General features: G+C 38.7%; 1 protein-coding gene across 1 annotated transcript in view; it reads right to left on the bottom strand.

Moving 5' to 3' along the window:
- The window catches only part of LOC139443075 (protein pellino-like), a 41,758-nt gene that overhangs the window by 12,611 nt on the left and 5,390 nt on the right, over window positions 1-23,757 (bottom strand). The window contains exons 2-9 of the mRNA XM_071224005.1: window positions 7,455-7,610; window positions 6,519-6,648; window positions 5,358-5,459; window positions 4,975-5,172; window positions 4,304-4,489; window positions 3,371-3,469; window positions 2,757-2,972; window positions 712-827 (exon numbers count right to left, since the gene is read on the bottom strand). Of these exons, the coding sequence (XP_071080106.1) occupies window positions 712-827; window positions 2,757-2,972; window positions 3,371-3,469; window positions 4,304-4,489; window positions 4,975-5,172; window positions 5,358-5,459; window positions 6,519-6,648; window positions 7,455-7,610 (1,203 nt within the window). The remainder of the gene's footprint in view (window positions 1-711; window positions 828-2,756; window positions 2,973-3,370; window positions 3,470-4,303; window positions 4,490-4,974; window positions 5,173-5,357; window positions 5,460-6,518; window positions 6,649-7,454; window positions 7,611-23,757) is intronic.

Raw genomic sequence — 23,757 nt, 5'->3', positions numbered from 1 at the left:
TAATATGATATGAAATTGATATACAAATTTATGCTGCCATTGAAGACATAGGTTGATTCTCCACATGGGTTCAATTTGTAAAACATATTATCAGTGATAAGAGTGGAATTAAACAATCCATCACACAAATGTTGTTTGGTTGGTTTGTTGTTTAACGCTGCACTCAGCAATATTCCAGCTATATGACGGCGGTCTGTAAATAATCCACTGGACCAGACAATCCAGTGATTAATATCATGAGCATCGATCCACACAATTGGAATCGATGATTTGCATCAACCAAGTCAGAAAACCTGACCACCCGATACTGCTTGTCGTAAGAGGCGACTAACTGAATCGGGTGGTCAGCCTCGCTGACATGGTTGATGCGCCGTCATAGAGCTGGAATATTGCTGAGTGCGGCGTTAAACAACAAACAAACAAACAAACAAATCAAATTTTGGTATTGATTCCAACATATGCTGTAGATCTTTGGCAGAAAAATCAGCCTCTGTGAACATGGATATAAATCTCTGCATGGGACAACTCATTCATCATTGAAAGGCCCTTCTATGTGTCATAGTTGATCATACATTGATAAAAGTGTTGACTACATCTTGGAAAAATGTGTCTGTTGGTTAACAAAGTTTGATCTACAAAGTGAGCACTTTTGCCGGCACAGGGTATTAGTTATACAGTAATAATTCTTCTCTATTGGTAGAAGTGGCTTACCTGACTGTATTTTCCGAGGCCACATGTGCACATGGGATGAATGCATAGGTGGGAGACTCGGCATCCACGTACAGGCTCAACTCACATCCCATCTGCAGCTTCACAAAGGGTCCCACCTGTAACACAACAGGCACAGGTAACTAGCTGTACAGGTGGGATGGGCACAGGTTATGAGCTATACAGGTAGGATGGGTACAGGTTACTAGCTGTACAGGTGGGATGGGCACAGGTTACTAGCTATACAGGTAGGATGGGCACAGGTTATTAGCTATACAGGTGGGATGGGTACAGGTTACTAGCTGTACAGGTGGGATGGGCACAGGTTACTAGCTGTACAGGTGGGATGGGCACAGGTTACTAGCTATACAGGTAGGATGGGCACAGGTTATTAGCTGTACAGGTAGGATGGGCACAGGTTACTAGCTATACAGGTAGGATGGGCACAGGTTATTAGCTGTACAGGTAGGATGGGCACAGGTTACAAGCTAAACAGGTAGGATGGGCACAGGTTACCAGCTATACACATGGACAGGCACGAGTGAAGGTTTATACACATGGAGGACACGCATAGAAAATCTGGACTGGTAATTGTTAATATCCAACCTTGATATTTAGGAATTCCATCATTTTACAGGTTATAGAAGGGCAACAAAAACTGTTAGCATTCAAAACATATTAAATTCATATTATTGCAGAGTAAACTATTTCTGTGAAAAAATGCAAGAAAGTTTCAAACCTATGTGACAAAAACTAAGGATATTGTTTACCTATTCGTCCTATTGTATTTCCATAGATGTCTCTTTATGTAATGTGTGTGTCTGCTTATATTTTCGCATTAAGAAAATGGGTGTGGTATTTAGGGAGGGTGTGCTTACTGAGGGCGGGACAAGAAGGCAGTATCCTAGCGTCTGGGAAGGGGTGCTGTTTACATGTATTATGGAAATGTGGTGGACATACACTCACAGTGAGACAGAAGGGCATATCCTAGTGTCTGGGAGGGGTGCTGTTTACATGTATTATGGAAATGTGGTGGATATACACTCACAGTGAGACAAAAGGGCATATCCTAGTGTCAAGGAAGGGGTGATGGTTATGTTAATTACGGTACTATACAGGTACAGTTATATAGTGAATATACTTACAGCATGACAAACAGGGCACATCCTAGCTGTTAACATTAGTTGTTTAGTGTTTATAATCATTCATAGAAAGACAAAGAGCAGTTTCAGGCAAATTCTGTAGTTAAATTACCAAAATTCTTTGGTAAAATTATCAAATTCTGCAGCAAAAACAACCATTTCCACCTGATAATGTAACACAAACTCATATCCATAGTATCACTCATATGTATTTATGGTTGATGTAAACATAAGTTTATGTAGTCATAATACTACAAGAACATCTAAAAGTGACAAGAAATTTATAAAAAAAATTGTTTTATTGTAGGATTCAAATTTTGTATGTGTGAATCACATTTTAAACGTTTAGGCATCATGTGAGTGCAAAAATGTATAGAATTTTTTTTTAAATTATGAAAAATAGCATTTTGATTGATAAGAACGGGAAAATTTCGCATTTTATTCTGCAGTTGTGAGGTAAATTACATTTTCAGCAAATCTTTCCGCGATAATGGAATCGTAGAATTAGTCTGGGAATGAAAGAGGGTACAACCTAGCTGTTTACACTGGTTACGGTTGTGTAGTGTTTATACTCACAGTAAGACAAAGAGAGCACAACCTAGCTGTTTACACTGGTTACGGTTGTGTAATGTTTATACTCACAGTAAGACAAAGAGGGTACAACCTAGCTGTTTACACTGGTTACGGTTGTGAAGTGTTTATACTCACAGTAAGACAAAGAGAGCATGTCCTAGCTGTTTACACTACTTACGGTTGTGTAGTGTTTATACTCACAGTAAGACAAAGCGGGCATGTCCTAGCTGTTTACACTACTTACGGTTGTGTAGTGTTTATACTCACAGTAAGACAAAGCGGGCATGTCCTAGCTGTTTACACTACTTACGGTTGTGTAGTGTTTATACTCACAGTAAGACAAAGAGGGCATGTCCGAGTGTCGTCTGCATCCTGTTGTCCCCACTCGTGCTTCCCATGGACGTGGCCACACTTGAGATACACGTAGGGTTGCCTCTCTCGCAGGTTGAGTGAGCCTCGTGTCGGCAACACTAGAGTGTTGAGGCCAACTGGGCACTGAGGCCGGCCAGCATTGATCTGTCGCACCATGTGTTCAAACTCATGCTCACTCTGCAACAAACAAAACTCAGTACAAGGATCAGGGCTCCTACCATGGAGAAAGTACTGGCCAAGAAATGTGACAACTCCTTTAAGTCAGGCTGTTGTGCGTAAGGCAAAGTGTGCAATGAATCTATATCTAAGCTCTTGTGACATATATAATAGTCAACAGAATGACCATATCAACAAGTTGATAAGCTTAACTTTCCAACAGGATCTAACTTACTGCTGAGTTGTCTCCCTTTACATGAGCTAACTACACAATATAATGTCATGGCATTGAACGTGTCTTTCATTTAACAAGGGAATATACTAAAAAAAATGTTGAATACAAAACTTGAACATGCCAACACCTGCACTTGTATTTAGTTGACCTACAAAAAGTTGCTACACATGAAAACTAAACATACAGGTGAGGTGATGAGACCCAGGGCTGATCTCCACACAAGTGTCGCTCCACACAGGTCAACTAGCGTTCCGTCACGCAGGATGTTGTCCTCTTCTAATATCTGCAACAACAAAATGTCAGAAGTTTTACTTTCACGACTCATGATCTGTGTGAAATATACCCATGTTAACAGGGGATACCTTTGAGCACAAGATTAATACTGTTATATCTGCGCTTGGCATTGTGATCTCTTGTCGACAACTCAGATCAACGCTTCAACAAACTTCAACAAACGCTTTGTGTGACTCAAAACGGTATTTCCTACAACCTGGCCATATTACATCTGCCGCCTTCAACAGCTATCCACATACATCATTAACTACCTCACCATAGATACTAGTACCTAGAACTTAGTTTAGTTATGACAGCTCTCGATTCCATGGAACGTCACCATGTTAGGTCATGTGACTAGTTATAATACACTAGCTCCTTACATGTAATACAAAATCCATGCATCACATGCACCTTTCCACATATAACAATAGTAATCTGATTGGTTCTATGAACGTGAAGACACCAAACTGCATCAGAATCTAACAGGAAAGGGTGTTAGTGATATAGAAATGGGAAAATTATTTGGCATCCACAGATTTACTGTTGGGGAAATGTTTCAGTACAATATTGTACTCTGCTGGACATACTATAGATTACTGGGCTTGGTTGCCCTGTGGGGTATTCCCAGTTAGAATCATCTTCCTGAGGCAAGGGAGTAAACACCCTTGCCGAACTAGGCGCAACCAGTGGTGATTATGGGTTATGTCACTTCTATGCCCCTCTTACTGACCAATCAGACATGCCATCATAGCCCCATGGTGTAGGATGCTGCTAATAACATCAATCACTGGACCAGAGCTGTGGGTTTCTCTTTAAAGGATATTTCTGCCAAGGTTTTTACCTGACAACTTTTAAGTGGTGAAGGCCGAGATTCTCGGAGTGGAAACACCCCTCCCCCGACAGACACCTCCCGCCACACGCCGGGTTTGGCAGAAGGCGTGAAGCCCCCCGTCGGCTGCATGATGAACACACCGTTGGTGGTCAGGCCGTCGATCTCCTCTCCCGCATACCACTTGACTGCCTTCTCCTGAAACACAACACAGGTTTAGTATTTCATCCTATATGCATATAAACTGAGAATGGACACAGATAACTTGCATTGCAGGTCCTGTGGTAAGCAGAAACGTATGGCTGAATTCAGAAAGCCGAAACGTATGGTTGAATTCCTCACCTATGAATAGGCTAAAGGCAGTAATCTATGAGCATGTACAGTGATTGAACATGATAAATGACATCAGTAAAATTCTTGGACATCAAGTGCCACAGTACGGGCCCCCATGGTCATGTTCTTGGACCCCCTCTCCCCCCACCAAATTAGTACTAGGCTCGAAAAAAGATAGATCCAGGTAAATCTAATTAATGATTTGAATACATTATGTGTATCTTTAGGCCCAAGTGTGTCTAAAAATATCTACACAAAACATAAACATTGATCTTAAAGTTGAATGCTTGCATCATCACTTGAATCACGCTACTATTCATCTGCTTCACTAAAAATCATGAAAAACTTACACCCAGAAAAATATTTCTGCCTGAATCAAATCCAGCAGCATATATCCTGGCTGTGTATGGTGGGTTTCTGTCCACAAGTATCCTACATGCAAACCGGGATATTGTGCTCTGAGTTATGTTTTCTGTGGTTCCTCGCTGATTCCCAGGAATGGTATCCATGACAACAAAGTCAATTGGATTCTCGGAAGATCGGCCAATCTATATTAAAAGAGAGCAAATACCTGATAACTTGATCCGTACATAACAATAAAGATATTATCAAAGAGGAAACAGAATTTATTTGTTTATTGTTTTATGACACACTTAGCAATATTCAAGCTTTATGATGGTGACCTGTAAATAGTTGTCTAGGTATAGGTGTTACTATGACAACAAGAAGTTACCTGAAACATGTCGGTATCCTCATCCTGCTTGTACTCCACTATGACAGCCTTGTTCCTAGAGAGAGTGTACGAGACCGAGTGCTGGGCACTATCCTGTACTGCCTGCAAACAAACCACCCACTGTAGGTTAGAAAATATTACTTTTTCAGAACAACAATGCAATGTCACCTTGCACACACACAAATGATCACAATTCGTAAATTCCAAAACTCACCCCAAGTGAGCATTGAATACTACAGTTTCGTTTGTCAACAGGACTGAGTAGAATAAAAGATGTCATAAACAACTTAATTTAAGTAAAATGTTAAGTGTCCATTTTTTATACTTTCTTGAGTAAACTGTGAGAATCCAAGGGAGACAACTCTGCTGTTACTCCTGGCATTGGCAAGCCGTGCTGATTATGATCGTTGTTGTTGTGTGTTGTTTAACGACGCACTCAGCAATATTCCAGCTATATGACGGCAGATTGAATAATAATCGAGTCTGGACCAGACAATCCAGTGATTGACATCATGGGCAGCGATTCACACACTTGGGATACGATGACATGCATCACCAAGTCTGAGCCTGACCACCCAATCCCGTTAACTGATTATGAATAGTTTAACACAGAAAGCTAGGAACAGCTAAATGTAAGTTTGTTTGTTTGTTACGACGGATACATGGAGTAATACAGTGGACTAGTTTGTGAGAGCTTACAACCGTGCATTTCATTCTTGAGTACTATGTCATACAATGGTAAGTTTCTAAAGATGGACACAATGATTGACACAGAAATCTACCATAAATGTTTGAATAAACGCCTGCCTTGAATAAATGCCAGCTCCAACGAGCCTCTGCCTTGTAATAAATGCTTACATTATATGTAAACATCACCATATTACCTGTCCATGGGACCTATGAAAATGTATAAATGTCTGGCGTTTATTCCAGGATTTACGGCAGGTTGGTTCTTCTCTGAGCACAGCATCAAATTAAGTATGAAAGAATGAGTGACAGTGATTCATTGGAACTGATGTCATGCTGACACTAAAACCCTTGTGAAAGCCATGTTGTGCCTCATATGATCAATCCATACAGAACCACACAAAATGACAAAATGAAGTCATCCTGATAGAAGGCAACTTCAGTGAAGCAGTCACTAGATGCTGCTACCCTTACCTTGGAGGACTGGGGACTAGTGACAAGATGTTTACGGAAGGGCTTGACGCCATTTGCTCGGGATCTCTTCCACAGGATATACTTGCTTCTTCTGCGCCCCTTGTCACCACTAGGCAGGTGCCCATTGTACCTGCAAACACCCAACACGTTAAACTCTTCTGGTTGCATGAACGAAGCAGAGAAAGGAAAGCCTTCAGTAGTACGGGTGGTGGACTTTTCACCATTTAAGACAGGACCACTTGTCCTTTTGTCTGAGGCTAATCTGAAAAAACTTCTTGTTGTCTCTTTGTTGGTTTGTTGTTTAAAGCCGCACTCAGCAATATTCTAGCTATATGACGGCAGTCTGTAAATAAGTGAGTCTGGACCAGACAATCCAGTAATTGACATCATGAGCATTGATCCACGCAATTGGGATACGATGACATGCATCAACCAAGTCAGTAAGCCTGGCCACCCGATTCCATTATTTGTCTCTTATGACAAGCATAGTCGCCTTTTACGGCAAGCATAGGTTGCTGAAGACCTATTCTACCCCAGATCTTCACAGGTCTCTTAAAAGTCAACTTTTGTACAAAACCACTTGTCTGTAATGTGGTATGGACTAGTTTGATATGACAAATGTCTACCCCTGATGAGCACAGGTATGGTCCCGACGTAAAGGTTGTATTAAATGATTATGATTTGTTTGTTGTTTAACGCTGCACTCAGTAAATAATCGAGTCTGGACCAGACAATCCAGTGATTGACATCATGAGCATCGATCTACCCAACAGGGATACAATGACATGCTCGCCAAGTCACTGATCCTGTTAGTCATCTCTTAAGACAAGCATGGGTTTATGAAGACCAATTCTAACCCGTATCTTCATGTGTATAAATGATTATGAAACATGGCTACAGTCTGCCCAGAACGTGAGTTAACCCAGGTGTCCTTACCCCAGGACAATGAGCTCTCCATATTTGATGGAGTCCCCACCCTGAGCTGGCTGAGGGCCCTTCTTGGTGGAGACGGACGAGGGGCCCGGGGGAGGCTTAGAAGACACCTCCTGAATGCTGTGTGTAGGTGACTTGGAGGAAATATCTTCACTTGGCCTGAAACACATCACATACAACATATTGAAATGATTTGTTGTTGTCCATTAGTCTTACAATGATAACATAAACCAAAACCCTTAAAAAGGGCAAATTTCTACTAGTCCTGATATCTTAACTATTGGACAGTTTGGCAAGGACTATAGGACTAGTATTTCTAACGCTGGGTATGTATTTTGTTTATGGCTGTTTTTTTATTTAATTATTTAAACATATTTATTCACAAGAAGTGAAGGGGATTGGGGGACAAGTTCTTCAAATTTTTAAAGCTGTTAAACATAATTTCACGCTGATGACTCAACAATATACATTCCATGAGATACTGATATGCATTTTCACATGTATTCGAACATGTACAGTTCGGGGGATCTTTTATGCCGATTCTATATAAAACATAATTCAATTGACTGCACGTTTATTGTTGTACTCAGCTATATTCCACATATATGATGGCGGCCTGTGAAATTGCATCTGGACCAGGCAGTCCAGTGTCTGATATCATGATACACACAATTTGAATAGATGACATACAATTAACCAAGCCATCGAGCCTGAACACCCTGTCCACTAGTCGCCTTTTACAACAAGCATAGGTTGCTGGGGACCTATATTCTTACCTGATTCCCAGCAGGTTTTTGCAATGAAGCTACTGTCATATTTATTACCATGTCTTCATTTCTTGAAATAATAACCTTACGCTGTCTGGGCAGACGCTCTATCCACTACTCTATCCACTAGACCACAGAGGTGGTCAATACTACGATGAGTAATTTTCTTCAGTTTCACTTTTCGACACAAGACTCGTAGAGACACAAATTCAAGTGACCCCAATTCAATTACAGTTCTGCTGATGAGATTTCGTATTGACTTGAAGACTTACAGGGAGAAGATGGGTCAGGTATTAGAAATCTCTCAGTGCCAAGGGACCAGATATGGGAGTTGGGGATCAGTCCTTTTTCAGGAGCCTAGTTGCACCATATTATAAAAATAATAAAATACTGGGTCAATGGTTTACAGAATACATCTAATTACTTTCAGCCAGGCACCAGCTGCAAATGACTCACTCGTCTTCGATACTGGTAGTAGCCAGCACATACAGTCACGGTTGATCACTTATGGACTTCCAGGTTTTTGAAGACTAGTCTAGAGGACTGGTGTAAACTTCATAATTTGTAGCAAGTCCTGCTTGAATGACACATGTTTACTATATGTACATTTTCTGTCAGTCTTATTTAGTTCTGATTTATAGCAAGTTGAAGCATTGAGAACTGGTTCAGAAGTATAGCCTTCAAATGCTACTGACAATGATGACTACCATCACTGGATTTTATTTGAAGGCTGACAGTTACTAATTGGTTCCATACTATAGTCTAGTCTGAAGGGAGTGAGGTGTGTTTCAGTTGATACAGGTCAGGTATGTTTATCGCTTTGGAGTGAGTGAGTGAGTGAGTGAGTTAGTATGGTTTTACACCAATTTTAGCAATATTCCCTCAATATCACAGGAGTACCAGAAATGGGCTTCAAACATTGTACTGATGTGAAGATTCGAACCAAGGCCTTTGGCTTGACTAGCAATCGCTTTAACCACAAGGCTTCCCTACTACCCCTTACTTTGGTGAAATCAATGAGTATGGTTGTGGTGCTGAAAAACCAATGATCATTATCAGGGTAAATCTGGGATTCGAACCCATTTAAATAGGACCATAGCAAGCCTACAGAATGACACTGAGCACAGACACTACTAGACGACAGGGTGACGCATGACCCCTTAATAAACACATAGTACACACTAGTCTGGTTTTGTTTGGTCAAACATAAAATATCAGAAAAAATACCCTCTATAATCTGACCTTTGAAATTTGAACCCTGCCTAATACATACTAAATTCTTATCACTACATGTTTGAGGTTACTACCACACAAAGTTGAAATATTGGGACAATAATAAGATTTTTACAGCATAGTCTACCATGTCAACATATTGTATGGTGGGTATCTGGGTCAAAGAGTTATGAACTGGAGAGTGTTGCTGGAAAACTCAAGAAACATTTCCTTTGGCTTTCTGATACTCATACTGAGATTATGGTGACAGTGTTTGTCTACAGAGCAATTGCAGGGTTAATACTGTTGGAAGTTATCTATGAAAGCAAAACTAACACTGTTACCATGTTTACTTTGATTAATTGTGCAGTGCAGTAAATAGGAGATTATTAACTGCAAATGTCATAATACCTAAAAAAGCTCAGAATATTTCAATTTATATCAATACATATTCATTTGAATAGTCTTTCTTGGAATGTTCACATATTAAGTAATATAATAATCTGATAAACCTGATTAATTGATCATATCTTGATTTCCCCAAAAGATTTGCTTTTGAATATGATAAGTTTTTCACTTAGATTGTCCACAAATAACGATTGCATCATTCCATGTCTAGTTCATTTTCTTTAAGAATTTTGTAAACATTCTTTAAAGATTCAACACAATGAGCTTGTTGGTTTACAGCAGAGGGGAGTTTGTTGGAAGGCTGCGGAAGCTACTGAGATTATCATACCACCTAAACAGTTGTCACCCAACAGAGGAGTCTGGGCAGCCGTAGCTGTCTGTCATACTTTGTTTCATGACAAGACACTCACTAAAGACTTGTTGTTATACAAATTACAATAATACAAGAATTACATGATTAGAATTCAAAGGCATAGCTGTATGTCATACTTTGTTTCAAGACAAGACACTCACTAAAGACTTGTTGTTATACAAATTTCAATAATACAAGAATTACATGATTAGAATTCAAAGAGTAATTATGGTTTTACGCCGCTTTTAGCAATATTCCAGCAATATCACATTGGGGGACACAAGAAATGGGCATCACACATTGTACCCATGTTGGGAGTCGAACCCGGGTCTTCGGCATGACAAGCGAACGCTTTAACCACTACCGGCTCAGAATACAAAGACAACAAAGCTGTCTGTCATACTTTATTTAAAGACAAGGCACTTACTTACCATCAACAGTAATACATAATACAGCATGAGTGAGTGAGTTTGGGTGAGTGAGTGAGTGAGTGAGTGAGTGAGTTTGGGTGAGTGAGTGAGTGAGTTTGGGTGAGTGAGTTTGGGTGAGTGAGTGTGTCAGTGAGTGAGTGAGTGAGTGAGTGAGTGAGTGAGTGAGTGAGAAACCATGTGGGGAATCAAACCCTTGACTAGCAAACCTTTGAACCGCTGGGCTACCATACCACCCCAAAAGACATGTACACAGCAGAACAAACTGTGTGAACATGATACTGGCTTGGTAGTGTTCTGAGTTCAGTCCTCACCATGCATACAGGCACATGGACAAATGACTGACAGAAACCCCATCACCACTGATCACATACTAGCACTGTCAGTTTACACTGATCAAATATCAGCCACATCATAAAAAGGCCCCAAAATTACTAATATTAGCCAAAGATGAACTTCTAACAAATATTTGAGCACTTACAAAATTCAAAACATAAAAAGAGGTTAAATTTGAATCTTGAAAGACAGCAAAATGCTAACATACACCAAAACACTCTGACCACCCACCTGAACCTAGCCATGCTTCCTACACCTCCCTCAACAACAATAGCTGTCCAGGGCAATATTTACATAATGCATGATGGAGCAATTCTTCCCATGCTCTGAATATGTTGTACAACACAATTCAATTGTTGATGTCAGTTGGGCGACGGCGTTGCGACGTGCCGCATGGCAATACCAGAAACCAGATGTGACCTACAAGTGATCATTCTCCAGGTGTAAACAAAGCGACGAGGCCATATTGTATCCTTATTGTGGAGATGTTAAGGAATGCGAATATTGATGTTCATCACCCTGTACAAGATGAAGTGGATGCTGAATTGTATTATTAAATTCAGTATTCTACTGTGTTGGCTCAGTGTCTATTTTCAACACAAATGATGAAACTTTAAATAAGTTGTCACAGGAACATCATGTGTGTTCTCTCAAGCATGGGCCAAACATGGTGGTCATTACTGCTCATGTTTTCAACGTTAGCAATTATACTGGTTCCTAAATGTCAGGAATCATTTGCGGACAGAAATCCTTGTATAATTGTAAACATGAAGTTTGCAGCAACCATCAATAAACCTATTTCATTTACATTTCTGTAGACAAAATGTTTTATTTTATACATATTTGTTAACAAGATTATCTTTTCTCGTTCAACGGACACACAATCAAGCCCATCGAGGGCCTGGACTGACTCTCATACTCTCTACAGAGCATTTCTTCCACATACATTCTTCTCCATGCTCTGAAGCAAGTAATCCTATTATGTTGGTATACCATGGTATACACTCAATGTAATAGAAAAATAACCTTCGGCCATTATTTTTTTATTTGCTGAATCACTGATTCTATTTGTTGAAGTCAAAAGTGGGAGGAGACATTAAAATGAAAAAATAAAGCTGACATCAGCTTCTTTTTTGAAAGTCTCGATCATGTAATGTTTTTACAAATATAGGAGGCTGGGTAAATAAATTCGCCATCTTCAGTGCAGCAAGCTTCAAATTTTGTTGAAAAAATTCTTAAAGAGTCATGGGATTGTCTGCATTTTCCAGCCCTATTCTGGCATAAATCTTAAAATAATATAAATTGCAAAAATATTAGCCAATCATACACATTATTAATGAACTTATGGATATTATTTATCATTCAATGGCTAAATATGCAAATGAGATCTCCCAACAGGAACTACTCTTAGTAACCTCTGTACATAGATGTAGTATTTACTTGCTCAAAAACTATTGCACAACATTCTGTAAATGATCAGATAATGGCATCATGATGTGTGAGTGCTCACGTAAACAAAATTAGCTGCAAATCATTTGGCACTATATCATAAATAGGGTAGTTCAACCAGGCTTTATATATTCCTACATGGTTTCTACAGTGAATAGCACAATAGCTTCAAATTTGATTAGTTTAAGAATGACATTATATGATAACAAAATTATTACCCCTGTGTTTTTGTATTGTATATATCACATATTTCTATTTGGAATATAATATATGTATTACGCTCGCCAAATGCTTGCATAATGCAATATTTATTCCTAATATATGATATTTACAATAAAACAGCTACTAATTTCTATTTAGAATTCATTCATACATTGGTACACATTTCTGTACCTTCATCCATGTCTCCCACCAAACTGTACCCCTCGGCTACTCAGATCACAAAGCTAAGTTTGGAGCAAAACGTTAGTGATATTTCTTCATTATACAGTCAAACACTGTTGTGTCCAACTTTGATGTGTCAAACTTACAGTTGTCTAGAAGTAACAGCTTGATCCCTCCATATTCCTTCTTTATTCATACTTTTTGGTTGTGTAGAACCTCGGAAAACTCAAATTATTTATGCAGGTCCCTTCAACACAACAGTGTTTGCCTGTACTATCACTTTCATGATATATTTTACATTACAGCATTGTTAAAAAAACAAAAATATAAGTCTATACTTCTTGATTTTAGAGGCCATTTATAAGAACTGCCACAATTTCTTAGGGCAACAGACATTTCATAATATTAAATAATAAAATACCAAATTCCTCAACTGATACTCATGGGTTGATAGTCCTGATTTGAAAGTCAGTTCTAAATGGATGTCTGGGGCTTCTGGGTCTGGCTACCTCGTGTGATCTCCAGCCCTGGTGCGATGTTTGATATGAAAACAAACAACAACCTGCTGGAGATCAATCAAGTCAAACGGGGAGGCAAGCTCCGATCCTGTGTCACAGGTGAAAAAAAATCCACGTGATGAATCCTCTTACAGAAACCTTGACACCCAAAGTGGTATTGTCCCTTCCAACAAGCACACATGCGCTGTTTACAATCTAGATCTACATTGTCACAACTGTTGACCCAAGAAAACTAGAACAATAAAAAAAGCACTGGGTAAACAACATGGCACACTGTTGTTTCCGGCGGTAACACGAAGTGTCAACATAGGCTTTCCTGGCGTGGTCCTGACCAGTGTTAGAGACAGTCTAGTGGACAAGCTCTTGTCCAACCATGTACACTGATCATTTGTTGATAGGCTTGTAACCCAGGGCTTGATTTAGCTATATTATTGAAAAATGCATCCTAATATTTATGTCTACGTGCACCAAGTGCATGTCAAAAATTTCAAATTTGTCTGACTAACCCTTATTTGTCCATATAAAATGATCTTTGAACACACTCAATACGGCTAATATTTATTCACCATACCACATCACCAATCCCTGTATTACGTGTAATTTGTCAAGCTTTCTTAACAGGCGTTACATCATCAAACTGTGGGTACTTCAAGAATATGTGCACATGTTCCTATTACATTTTACAGCAGTGCGTCAATGATTTGTGACTAGCAGCAGACTGGCCTGTTTCAACTTTCAAACTTTTATGGGACCAGGGTGCAACCTGGTTTTGTTTGGTGCAAAATGGTTTTGATGTACACATGCTGCAAGATAAATCAAGTTCCTTAAATCAAGCCCTGTAACCATATTGAGGGTGATACGATATGTATTGTCATACAAGGGTGTTAATATTACCCTTATTGTGACACACCAAACATTGTTGATGATTGCTATGTCCTCTGAACAAAGTAAGAATGTTTGTAACCAGTGCTGATACAAATTGAACATCATTAGTTTCTCAATGATCATCATGATCATAAGCTGAAAAATACTGGTTTGTTTCTTTGTTTTAAAATGGCCTTCATAGAATCATCTTGCATTTTTTTCACGTTTTTTTAAACATAGTTTTTAAGTTATAAACATGATAAATATACTTTACTTTGTTAATCAAAGTTGATTGTTTAAAAATAAAAATATGATGCAAGCTGAAGTCAAGATATTTACTGATTGTCAATCATGACATCGATAGTAATCACAGAATCTCAGCTCATTGATAAAGTTGTGATATGTATTAATAATAAGGAATACACAAGATGCGGAAGTTCTACATTTGATTTTGCCGCAATACATAGTTTGCATAGTTTTTTTTAAACAAACCTTTCATGTCAGACTTTCTTAAAACTTGGTTTAGAAATCCACCAACTGCAATGTATTGAAATTGGAAAAAAGGAGTGATATACTTATATTTCGCCAACAACAAATAAGTAAAATGTTAAAAAACAAACTCATTTATTGTCGCTATCAAATAAATACACAATATAAAGAACTTAAATTAAAACCTGTTGGAAATTTATCTAAAAAACTACAAAAGACAACAAATTACGCAAATCGTGAGATGAAATAAAAAATACATATTTGAAATTTACTGAAATTAGACTTTAGATTTTTATAGACCTAACGACCTGATATTTTGGGCCAAAAGTCCAATACCACATCAACAACCACAACCATGGACAAAAACCTCACAGCCTACATTGCTCATAAAGACGCACACAAATCACCAGCTTAACCTTGTAGAATTATATCATGGCCATTGTACATATACAGCCATATTATCTGTAGTATAACCTTGATAAGCCATGGATATGGTCATCACAACCAGCCTAACCTTGTGACTGATTATGTCATGGTGTTGGTTGAGCTCCATGCAAAGGTAGCTGCCATGTCTGGGTCATGTTCACAATATCTGCCTGGCCAGAAGTCCATGGTCAGCAACAGTTTAGGTGGACAAGAAATCATGGTTATCATCAAAGAGAGTATGTTTCTCGTACCTTTGTCTATTTTCAGCATAGTCCCAGACACAGCTTTGCTATGTCCTCTGCACATAGTAAGAATGTTTGTAACAGTGCTGATACAAATTGAACATAATCAGTTTCTCAATGATCATCATGATCATAATAAGCTGAAAAAAACTGGTTTGTTTCTTTGTTTTAAAATGGCCTTCATAGAATCATCTTGCATTTTTTTCACGTTTTTTTATACATAGTTTTTAAGTTATAAATATACTTTACTTAGTTAATCAAAGTTGATTGTTTAGAAATAAAAATATGATGCAGGCTGAAGTCAAGATATTTAATGAATGTCAACCATGACATCGATAGTAATCACAGAATCTCAGCTCATTGATAAAGTTGTGATATGTATTAAAAATAAGGAATACACAAGATGCAGAAGTTCTACAATAGATTTTGCAATACATAGTTTGCATAGTTTTTTTAAACAAACCTTTCGTGTCAGACTTTCTTAAAACTTGGTTTAGAAATCCACCAACTGCAAATATTGAAATATGAAAAAAGGAGTGTTATACTTATATTTTGCAACAACAAATAAGTAAAATGTCAAAAAACCCAACTCATTTATTGTCGCTATCAAATAAATACACGATATAAAGTACTTAATTAAAACCTGTTGGAAATTTATCTAAAAGACTACAAAAGACAACAAATAACCGCAAATCGCTAGATGAAATAAAAAATACATATTTGAAATTTACTGATATTGGATTTTATTATTTTTATAGACCTACTGACCTGACCTTTTGGGCCTAAAGTCCAATACCACATCAGCAACCACAACCATGGACAAAAACCTCACGGCCTATAATTGCTCATAAAGACGCACTCAAATCACCAGCTTAACCTTGTAAAATTATATCATGGCCATTGTCTATTTTCAGCATAGTCACAGACACAGCTCCATGCTGTTGTTGTTTCGTTGTTTGTTGTTTAACGCCACACTCAGCAATATTCCAGCTATATGACGGCGGTCTGTAAATAATTGAGTTTGGACCAGACAACCCAGTGACTGACATTATGAGCATCGATCTACAGAATTGGCATTCAATGACATGCATCAACCAAGTCAGCGAGCCTGACCACCTGATCCCGTTAGTCACCTCTTACGACAAGCATAGTCGCCATTCAAAGCAAGCATGGATGTTGCTGAAGACTTATTCTAGTCTGAATCTTCACGGGTCTAGCTCCATGTAGATGTAGCAGTCATGTTCACAATATCTGCCCTGGCCAGTAGCCCCCGATCTGCAATATTTTAGGTGGAAAAGACAAACTTAACACACTACCAGAATGGTGGTTTCAGAACACTTTGTTATCTACAGAATAGCTATCGGATCACAGATTTTTTCAGAGGGGGGATGGGATTAATTACAGCAGCCTCAACCAGGTACTTTTGATGTTATGTGAAGAATGTTGGCTTTTCTCAGAAGAGATTCCGGCAAAGTCTGTGTGTCAAGGACAAGAAAAGCACTGATCGATTTGGAAAAATGAACTGAGTATGGTATTTTTATTGCTGATGATTGTTATGAAACCCTTAGTAGTCACAAAATATTTCTGGGTGTGACATGTCGGCGTAAAAATGTTTTATAAGTTTTCATATTTTTTATCACCTCCATTTTCCATGAAAATAGGATCAGCACATCTGTGATACAACAAAATGAAAAATAATGGCTTTACATAAACTTTGACCTTTCCCGTCAGAGTGGAAATACAGCTTACAGTGCCTGTCATTGTTGGCTTACGTCTCTTCTGTTAAAGAACACATCAGGAGAGCTACCATAAGGAGATAAAATGTATAAAAACAGGTCTGAAATTCTCAAATTCAATTCCATCAGAGTGTTATAAATACTGACCCTTGGAATGCTTCATTAACAGGGGGTCACCCTGGCTTGATAATTTCCTTCTCCATGTTCAAGCTATCAACCACTTATTTGTCTGGTCAAGACTGCTGTGATAGCTTGTAATATTGCTGACTTCAGCAGAAAGTAAGGTGTTGATAGACCTAGATAATACTAGACATCCGAAACTATGAATTCCAATCCTCCCCAGACTGATGATAGTCAGATTTCTATCCATATATAACCTGAAGAAGATGATGTTCTGGCTTCAATATTCAAAACGTGTTTCCCTCGTCACTGCTGATTGCCAGCTTAAACACTCATTTGCATACGTAGTCATATCCAAAGCCCATCTGAGGTTTCTATTTAGGCTTCTCCGACAGAGCAAAGGCAAATAATTTCCTAAAACTACCATTCCACTTTCCCATGAATATATACAAAAATGTCAGCAGAGACGTCAAATGAAATATTCGAGTTTCCCTTCTAAGGGTAAATGTCAGGAGTAAGGGCAGTCAATGTGAATGAACTTCTTATAATGAAGCATGAGCCACCAGCACCAGATTGGCCTTTGTTACCGGTGTTAGTTAGCCAAGTCTGGGGATATACTCCACAGATAAACCAACAACAAACCCCTGCATTCCAACACAAGGCCAGACATACATGGATTACCATGCTGGCTAGGTAATTCAGAAGGAAAACCTCTCTTGGCCATATTTTTTAAATTTTTTGTTAACAGATCCTTGCATAACTTTTTTAACTTTTGGGACTGTGAAATATTTTATACACAATATATTTCTGTTTAAAATAATTTGTTTTGTTCTAATGCTGATTTAGTTAGCTAGACTTGTCTATTTTTATTATCTAGACTGAATTTGATCATGGATTAATCTTTTTATGAATCCCCTACAGAGGTGGGAAAAAACTCATCTGAACAATGCATTTGCTTTATGGAAGTTATATCAATATGTGGCCATCTGTGCAGAGTTTGCAAAGCTTAACTGAGTGTTTTAACTCATTACAACTAAAAGGTCTTGCAATTTATTTGATTGTACAATGTCTGTGTGGTGAATATGTAAGTGTGCATTCAGTTAAATAAAAAACATAGAGCATTTCAGATTTCTTTAGAATCAATGACATCTTTAAACCAGTAAAACAAGCTCTTGCCCTATGGTAATGAACCCAAAATGAATAAATGAAATATTTGAAATGACCAGTTCCCATGGTCATGGCAATATGCCAGAAGTATGATTCAAGAAGAAAATTGGCTATTTAAAGAAAGGAGTTAAACTATGAATATTTGCTATAATGGGAAAATGGTGTAACAAACTGATAACTTTTATCACCTGAATTGGAAATCAATGGAATCAACAGAATTGGAATTAGTTTTGTGTGAAGAGGGGACACCATGAGCTAAATCCATCTGGAACAGTCCGCGGTTCATGTTGTCTTTTAGGACTACATTTTGGGTGAGATGCTACTTGTCCTTACAACTATTCTTTGGATCTCAGACTTAAGGACCAGTTGTGATATCAAACCCTCATAGTGGGATATTTCTCTAATAGATTTAAAAAAAGCACACCAGATTATCATCTTGATCTTATTGTTGGTCATGGAGACAAAATAAGTAGTGATGCTCATTGCTTGATACGATGTGTAAATGTTCCATACTTATCAATATATATATAAGTTCAGGTGGCTATATGTGATCTAGATTTTATCAATGCTTAAATCTGTTTTACTTATTTGATGCGAAGATAAAAAACCCAATGTTATACATGCTGTATTCAGCCCTCAGGGATTCGTAGCAGTACACAAATGAAAAAAATATTTTTCTATGACCCTTATTCTACAAGGACATGTACAGCTACAAAAGTATGATAAATAAAGCACTTTTGGGCCCACAGGACCAGCATAATTTAATAAATGTGCAAACCCTTTAGAAACCAGCATGGAAGTTATCACTGGTCCTAATATGACAATGAAATTGACTTGGTTCAGTTCATTACTTGTGTTCATATGATGGAGAAATAGACTTGGTTCAGTTCATTACTTGTGTTCATATGATGGAGAAATAGACTTGGTTCAGTTCATCACTTGTGTTCATATGATGGAGAAATAGACTTGGTTCAGTTCATCACTTGTGTTCATATGATGGAGAAATAGACTTGGTTCAGTTCATTACTTGTGTTCATATGATGGAAAAATAGACTTGGTTCAGTTCATTACTTGTGTTCATATGATGGAGAAATAGACTTGGTTCAGTTCATTACTTGTGTTCATATGATGGAGAAATAGACTTGGTTCAGTTCATCACTTGTGTTCATATGATGGAGAAATATACTTGGTTCAGTTCATCACTTGTGTTCATATGATGGAGAAATAGACTTGGTTCAGCTCATCACTTGTGTTCATATGATTGAGAAATAGACTTGGTTCAGTTCATCACTTGTGTTCATATGATGGAGAAATAGACTTGGTTGATGCATCACTTGTGTTCATATGATGGAGAAATAGACTTGGTTGATGCATCACTTGTGTTCATATGATGGAGAAATAGACTTGGTTCAGCTCATCACTTGTGTTCATATGATGGAGAAATAGACTTGGTTCAGTTCATCACTTGTGTTCATATGATGGAGAAATAGACTTGGTTCAGCTCATCACTTGTGTTCATATGATGGAGAAATAGACTTGGTTCAGCTCATTACTTGTGTTCATATGATGGAGAAATAGACTTGGTTCAGCTCATCACTTGTGTTCATATGATGGAGAAATAGACTTGGTTCAGTTCATCACTTGTGTTCATATGATTGAGAAATAGACTTGGTTCAGCTCATCACTTGTGTTCATATGATGGAGAAATAGACTTGGTTCAATTCATCACTTGCAATGTTTCAGCACTTGTCTAACACTAAATGTTTAGGTAAGGTTAAAATGTCAGCATTTTTTTAAAAATTTTGAACACTAGCAAGTCTTTGACCCAAAGCTGATATTTCTGGGAGATAAAAACAGGGTCATCATGGTCACAGACTTGCTCATGGATACATTTTCTATTGAATTTGAAAAATCAGCCATCATTAATGGTTTTGGCCATACTTATCTACATTTGAATATATCTGATACTTTTCACACCAAAGTTCTGCAACTTTACATTATGACATTGCCAGTGAGCCAAAGGCAGACTTTTATTAGCTGAGCTTACAAGACCGATATAAATGTTACTAAACCTGGGCTCGGACAAGTGGCTAAAGTCACAGACTGTACGGATCAAGTAGTGCAGACTTGAGACTAAAGTCACAGACTATAAATCATAGTGCAGACTTGAGACTAAAGTCACAGACTATAAATCCTAGTGCAGACTTGAGACTGAAGTCACAGACTATAAATCATAGTGCAGACTTGAGACTAAAGTCACAGACCATGAATCGTAGTGCAGACTTGAGACTAAAGTCACAGACTATAAATCCTAGTGCAGACTTCAGACTCAAGTCACAGAAAATGAATCCTAGTGCAGACTTGAGACTCAAGTCACAGAAAATGGATCCTAGTGCAGACTTCAGACTAAAGTCACAGACTATAAATCCTAGTGCAGACTTGAGACTCAAGTCACAGAAAATGAATCCTAGTGCAGACTTGAGACTCAAGTCACAGACAATGAATCCTAGTGCAGACTTGAGACTAAAGTCACAGACTATAAATCCTAGTGCAGACTTGAGACTAAAGTCACGGACTATAAATCATAGTGCAGACTTGAGACTAAAGTCACAGACAATGAATCCTAGTGCAGACTTGAGACTTGCGTCACAGACTATAAATCATAGTGCAGACTTGAGACTAAAGTCACAGAAAATGAATCCTAGTGCAGACTTGAGACTCAAGTCACAGACAATGAATCCTAGTGCAAACTTGAAACTGAAGTCACAGACCATGAATCTTAGTGCAAACTTGAGACTGAAGTCACACACTATAAATCATAGTGCAAACTTCAGACACAAGTCACAGACTATAAATCATAGTGCAGACGTCATACACAAGTCACAGAAAATGAATCCTAGTGCAGACTTGAGACTCAAGTCACAGACAATGAATCCTAGTGCAGACTTGAGACTTAAGTCACAGACTATAAATCCTAGTGCAGACTTGAGACTAAAGTCACGGACTATAAATCCTAGTGCAGACTTGAGACTAAAGTCACAGACAATGAATCCTAGTGCAGACTTGAGACTTAAGTCACAGACTATAAATCATAGTGCAGACTTGAGACTAAAGTCACAGACAATGAATCCTAGTGCAGACTTGAGACTCAAGTCACAGACAATGAATCTTAGTGCAGACTTGAGACTAAAGTCACAGACTATAAATCCTAGTGCAGACTTCAGACACAAGTCACAGACTATAAATCCTAGTGCAGACTTGAGACTAAAGTCACAGACTATAAATCCTAGTGCAGACTTCAGACTAAAGTCACAGACTGTGAAAGACTATCTTAAAACAATTATTGATATGATTGTCATGTCTGTTTGAATAAAATATTTAACAAATAAACGAAAATAGAACCTTCACTTTGCAAAATTCACAAATGTTTTGCAATACAAAGTGAAATAAATCTTTTCAAAACTAACAAGTTGTTATGTCTAACATAAATGCACTTCAACTGACAATGAACAAGTGTTGAACTTTTACCTCATTATCCACAAAAATGAAGATTTCCTGCTACAGTATATTCTTATCCTCAGCAACATTCGAGTGAAGCAAGGCTTTCACACATACACTGCTTCCTCTCTCTGACCATGGTGTAACTCACCTATTGACCTCACAGCAGTGTGGGCCAACTGTAGACATGGCCCAGGTCTCCGCAATCACATCCTACAAGCTTCCCTCAACAACAGGTCAGCTATGCATGTAAAGTAAGGCCATGGATTTAACAAGTTGGATTACGACTGGCATCTTTACATGCTATTTGCTGTCAACTCATTCTGACATGTGTCGTCTCAGCGAATGAAGGACTACTTACCCAAAACAGAAGCCTTTTTCAACACTTATAGACATGGGATGATTTATAAGGATTGATTGATTATTGGAAACATATTACCATTGATTACCATGAATTATTAATGAAGAAATTTATATTTTGTTCAGCTGAAGGTTAGAAAATGGTTAAGTAATTCAGACAAGTCAACATGTTCAAATAAACATGACAATAAGATGTGTAATGAAAATCTGAATTGCAAACTTAAAGATATCTCCACTATATAGCCGTCACTGGCATGACTGATGAAGAATATCAGTTTTGAATTATCAAGTCTGTTCATTGTCAGTACTCATACTTGTTAGACTAACATCTAGTCTCTGAAATGAACATATTTGACAGATAGAAACAGCTGTTAATTTTAGTTATGAAATAAAATAAAAAGGAGCCCCGAGACTCTCTTCATTTTCAGATGCTGCAGTAATTTAGACTTGCCAAATATTATCGACTTGCATGGGATGTATTGAATAAATTTGCCTCAGGGTCAGTATGAAAGACTAGGTACTTGTTTCTGACAACAAATGTTTTAAACCAAAAACTCCTAAAATTGAACTTGTTATGTTCTTCATGGCAAGAATTAGTTCCCCCCATTTTCTAAGGCTAAACATCCCGGGATGTCAGCACCTAATGACCTTGTTATTATGAAACGTTCCAACCATAATGTAGCAGTAGTAGCAAAGGTAGCCACATTACAACAAAATATGAGAGTAGCCAATCTCATCTACAGCAGCTTAATGATTGTGAGTCTGAGAGTGAGGTGAGCCAAATGCTATGTTCAACAGTGGCAGGTATGGTGGACAGACCAAGAATCCTAACTTGGATTCTAACCCAGGACCAGCAGCTCCCCTCCCGACATTACGATGCCTTTGGCCAGCAGCTCCCCTCCCCACACATACGATGCCTTGGACCAGCACCTCCCCTCTCCACACATACGATGCCTTGGATCAGCAGCTCCCCTCCCGACATTACGATGCCTTGGACCAGCAGCTCCCCTCCCGACATTACGATGCCTTGGACCAGCAGCTCCCCTCCCGACATTACGATGCCTTGGACCAGCAGCTCCCCTCCCGACATTACGATGCCTTGGACCAGCAGCTCCCCCTCTCCACACATACGATGCCTTGGACCAGCAGCTCCCCTCTCCACACATACGATGCCTTGGACCAGCAGCTCCCCTCCCGACATTACGATGCCTTGGACCAGCAGCTCCCCTCCCGACATTACGATACCTTGGACCAGCAGCTCCCCTCCCCACACATACGATGCCTTGGACCAGCAGCTCCCCCTCTCCACACATACGATGCCTTGGACCAGCAGCTCCCCAGCTCCCCTCTCCACACATACGATGCCTTGGACCAGCAGCTCCCCTCTCCACACATACGATGCCTTGGACCAGCAGCTCCCCTCTCCACACATACAATGCCTTGGACCAGCAGCTCCCCTCTCCACACATACGATGCCTTGGACCAGCAGCTCCCCTCTCCACACATACGATGCCTTGGACCAGCAGCTCCCCTCCCGACATTACGATGCC

The sequence above is a fragment of the Haliotis cracherodii genome, unplaced genomic scaffold (assembly GCF_022045235.1).
Source record: "Haliotis cracherodii isolate W230 unplaced genomic scaffold, xgHalCrac1.p SCAF_5, whole genome shotgun sequence".
NCBI classification, from domain to species: Eukaryota; Metazoa; Mollusca; class Gastropoda; order Lepetellida; family Haliotidae; genus Haliotis; species Haliotis cracherodii.
The sequence above is the reverse complement of the archived record's forward strand: the minus strand, read 5'-3'. Positions and strand labels throughout refer to the sequence as shown.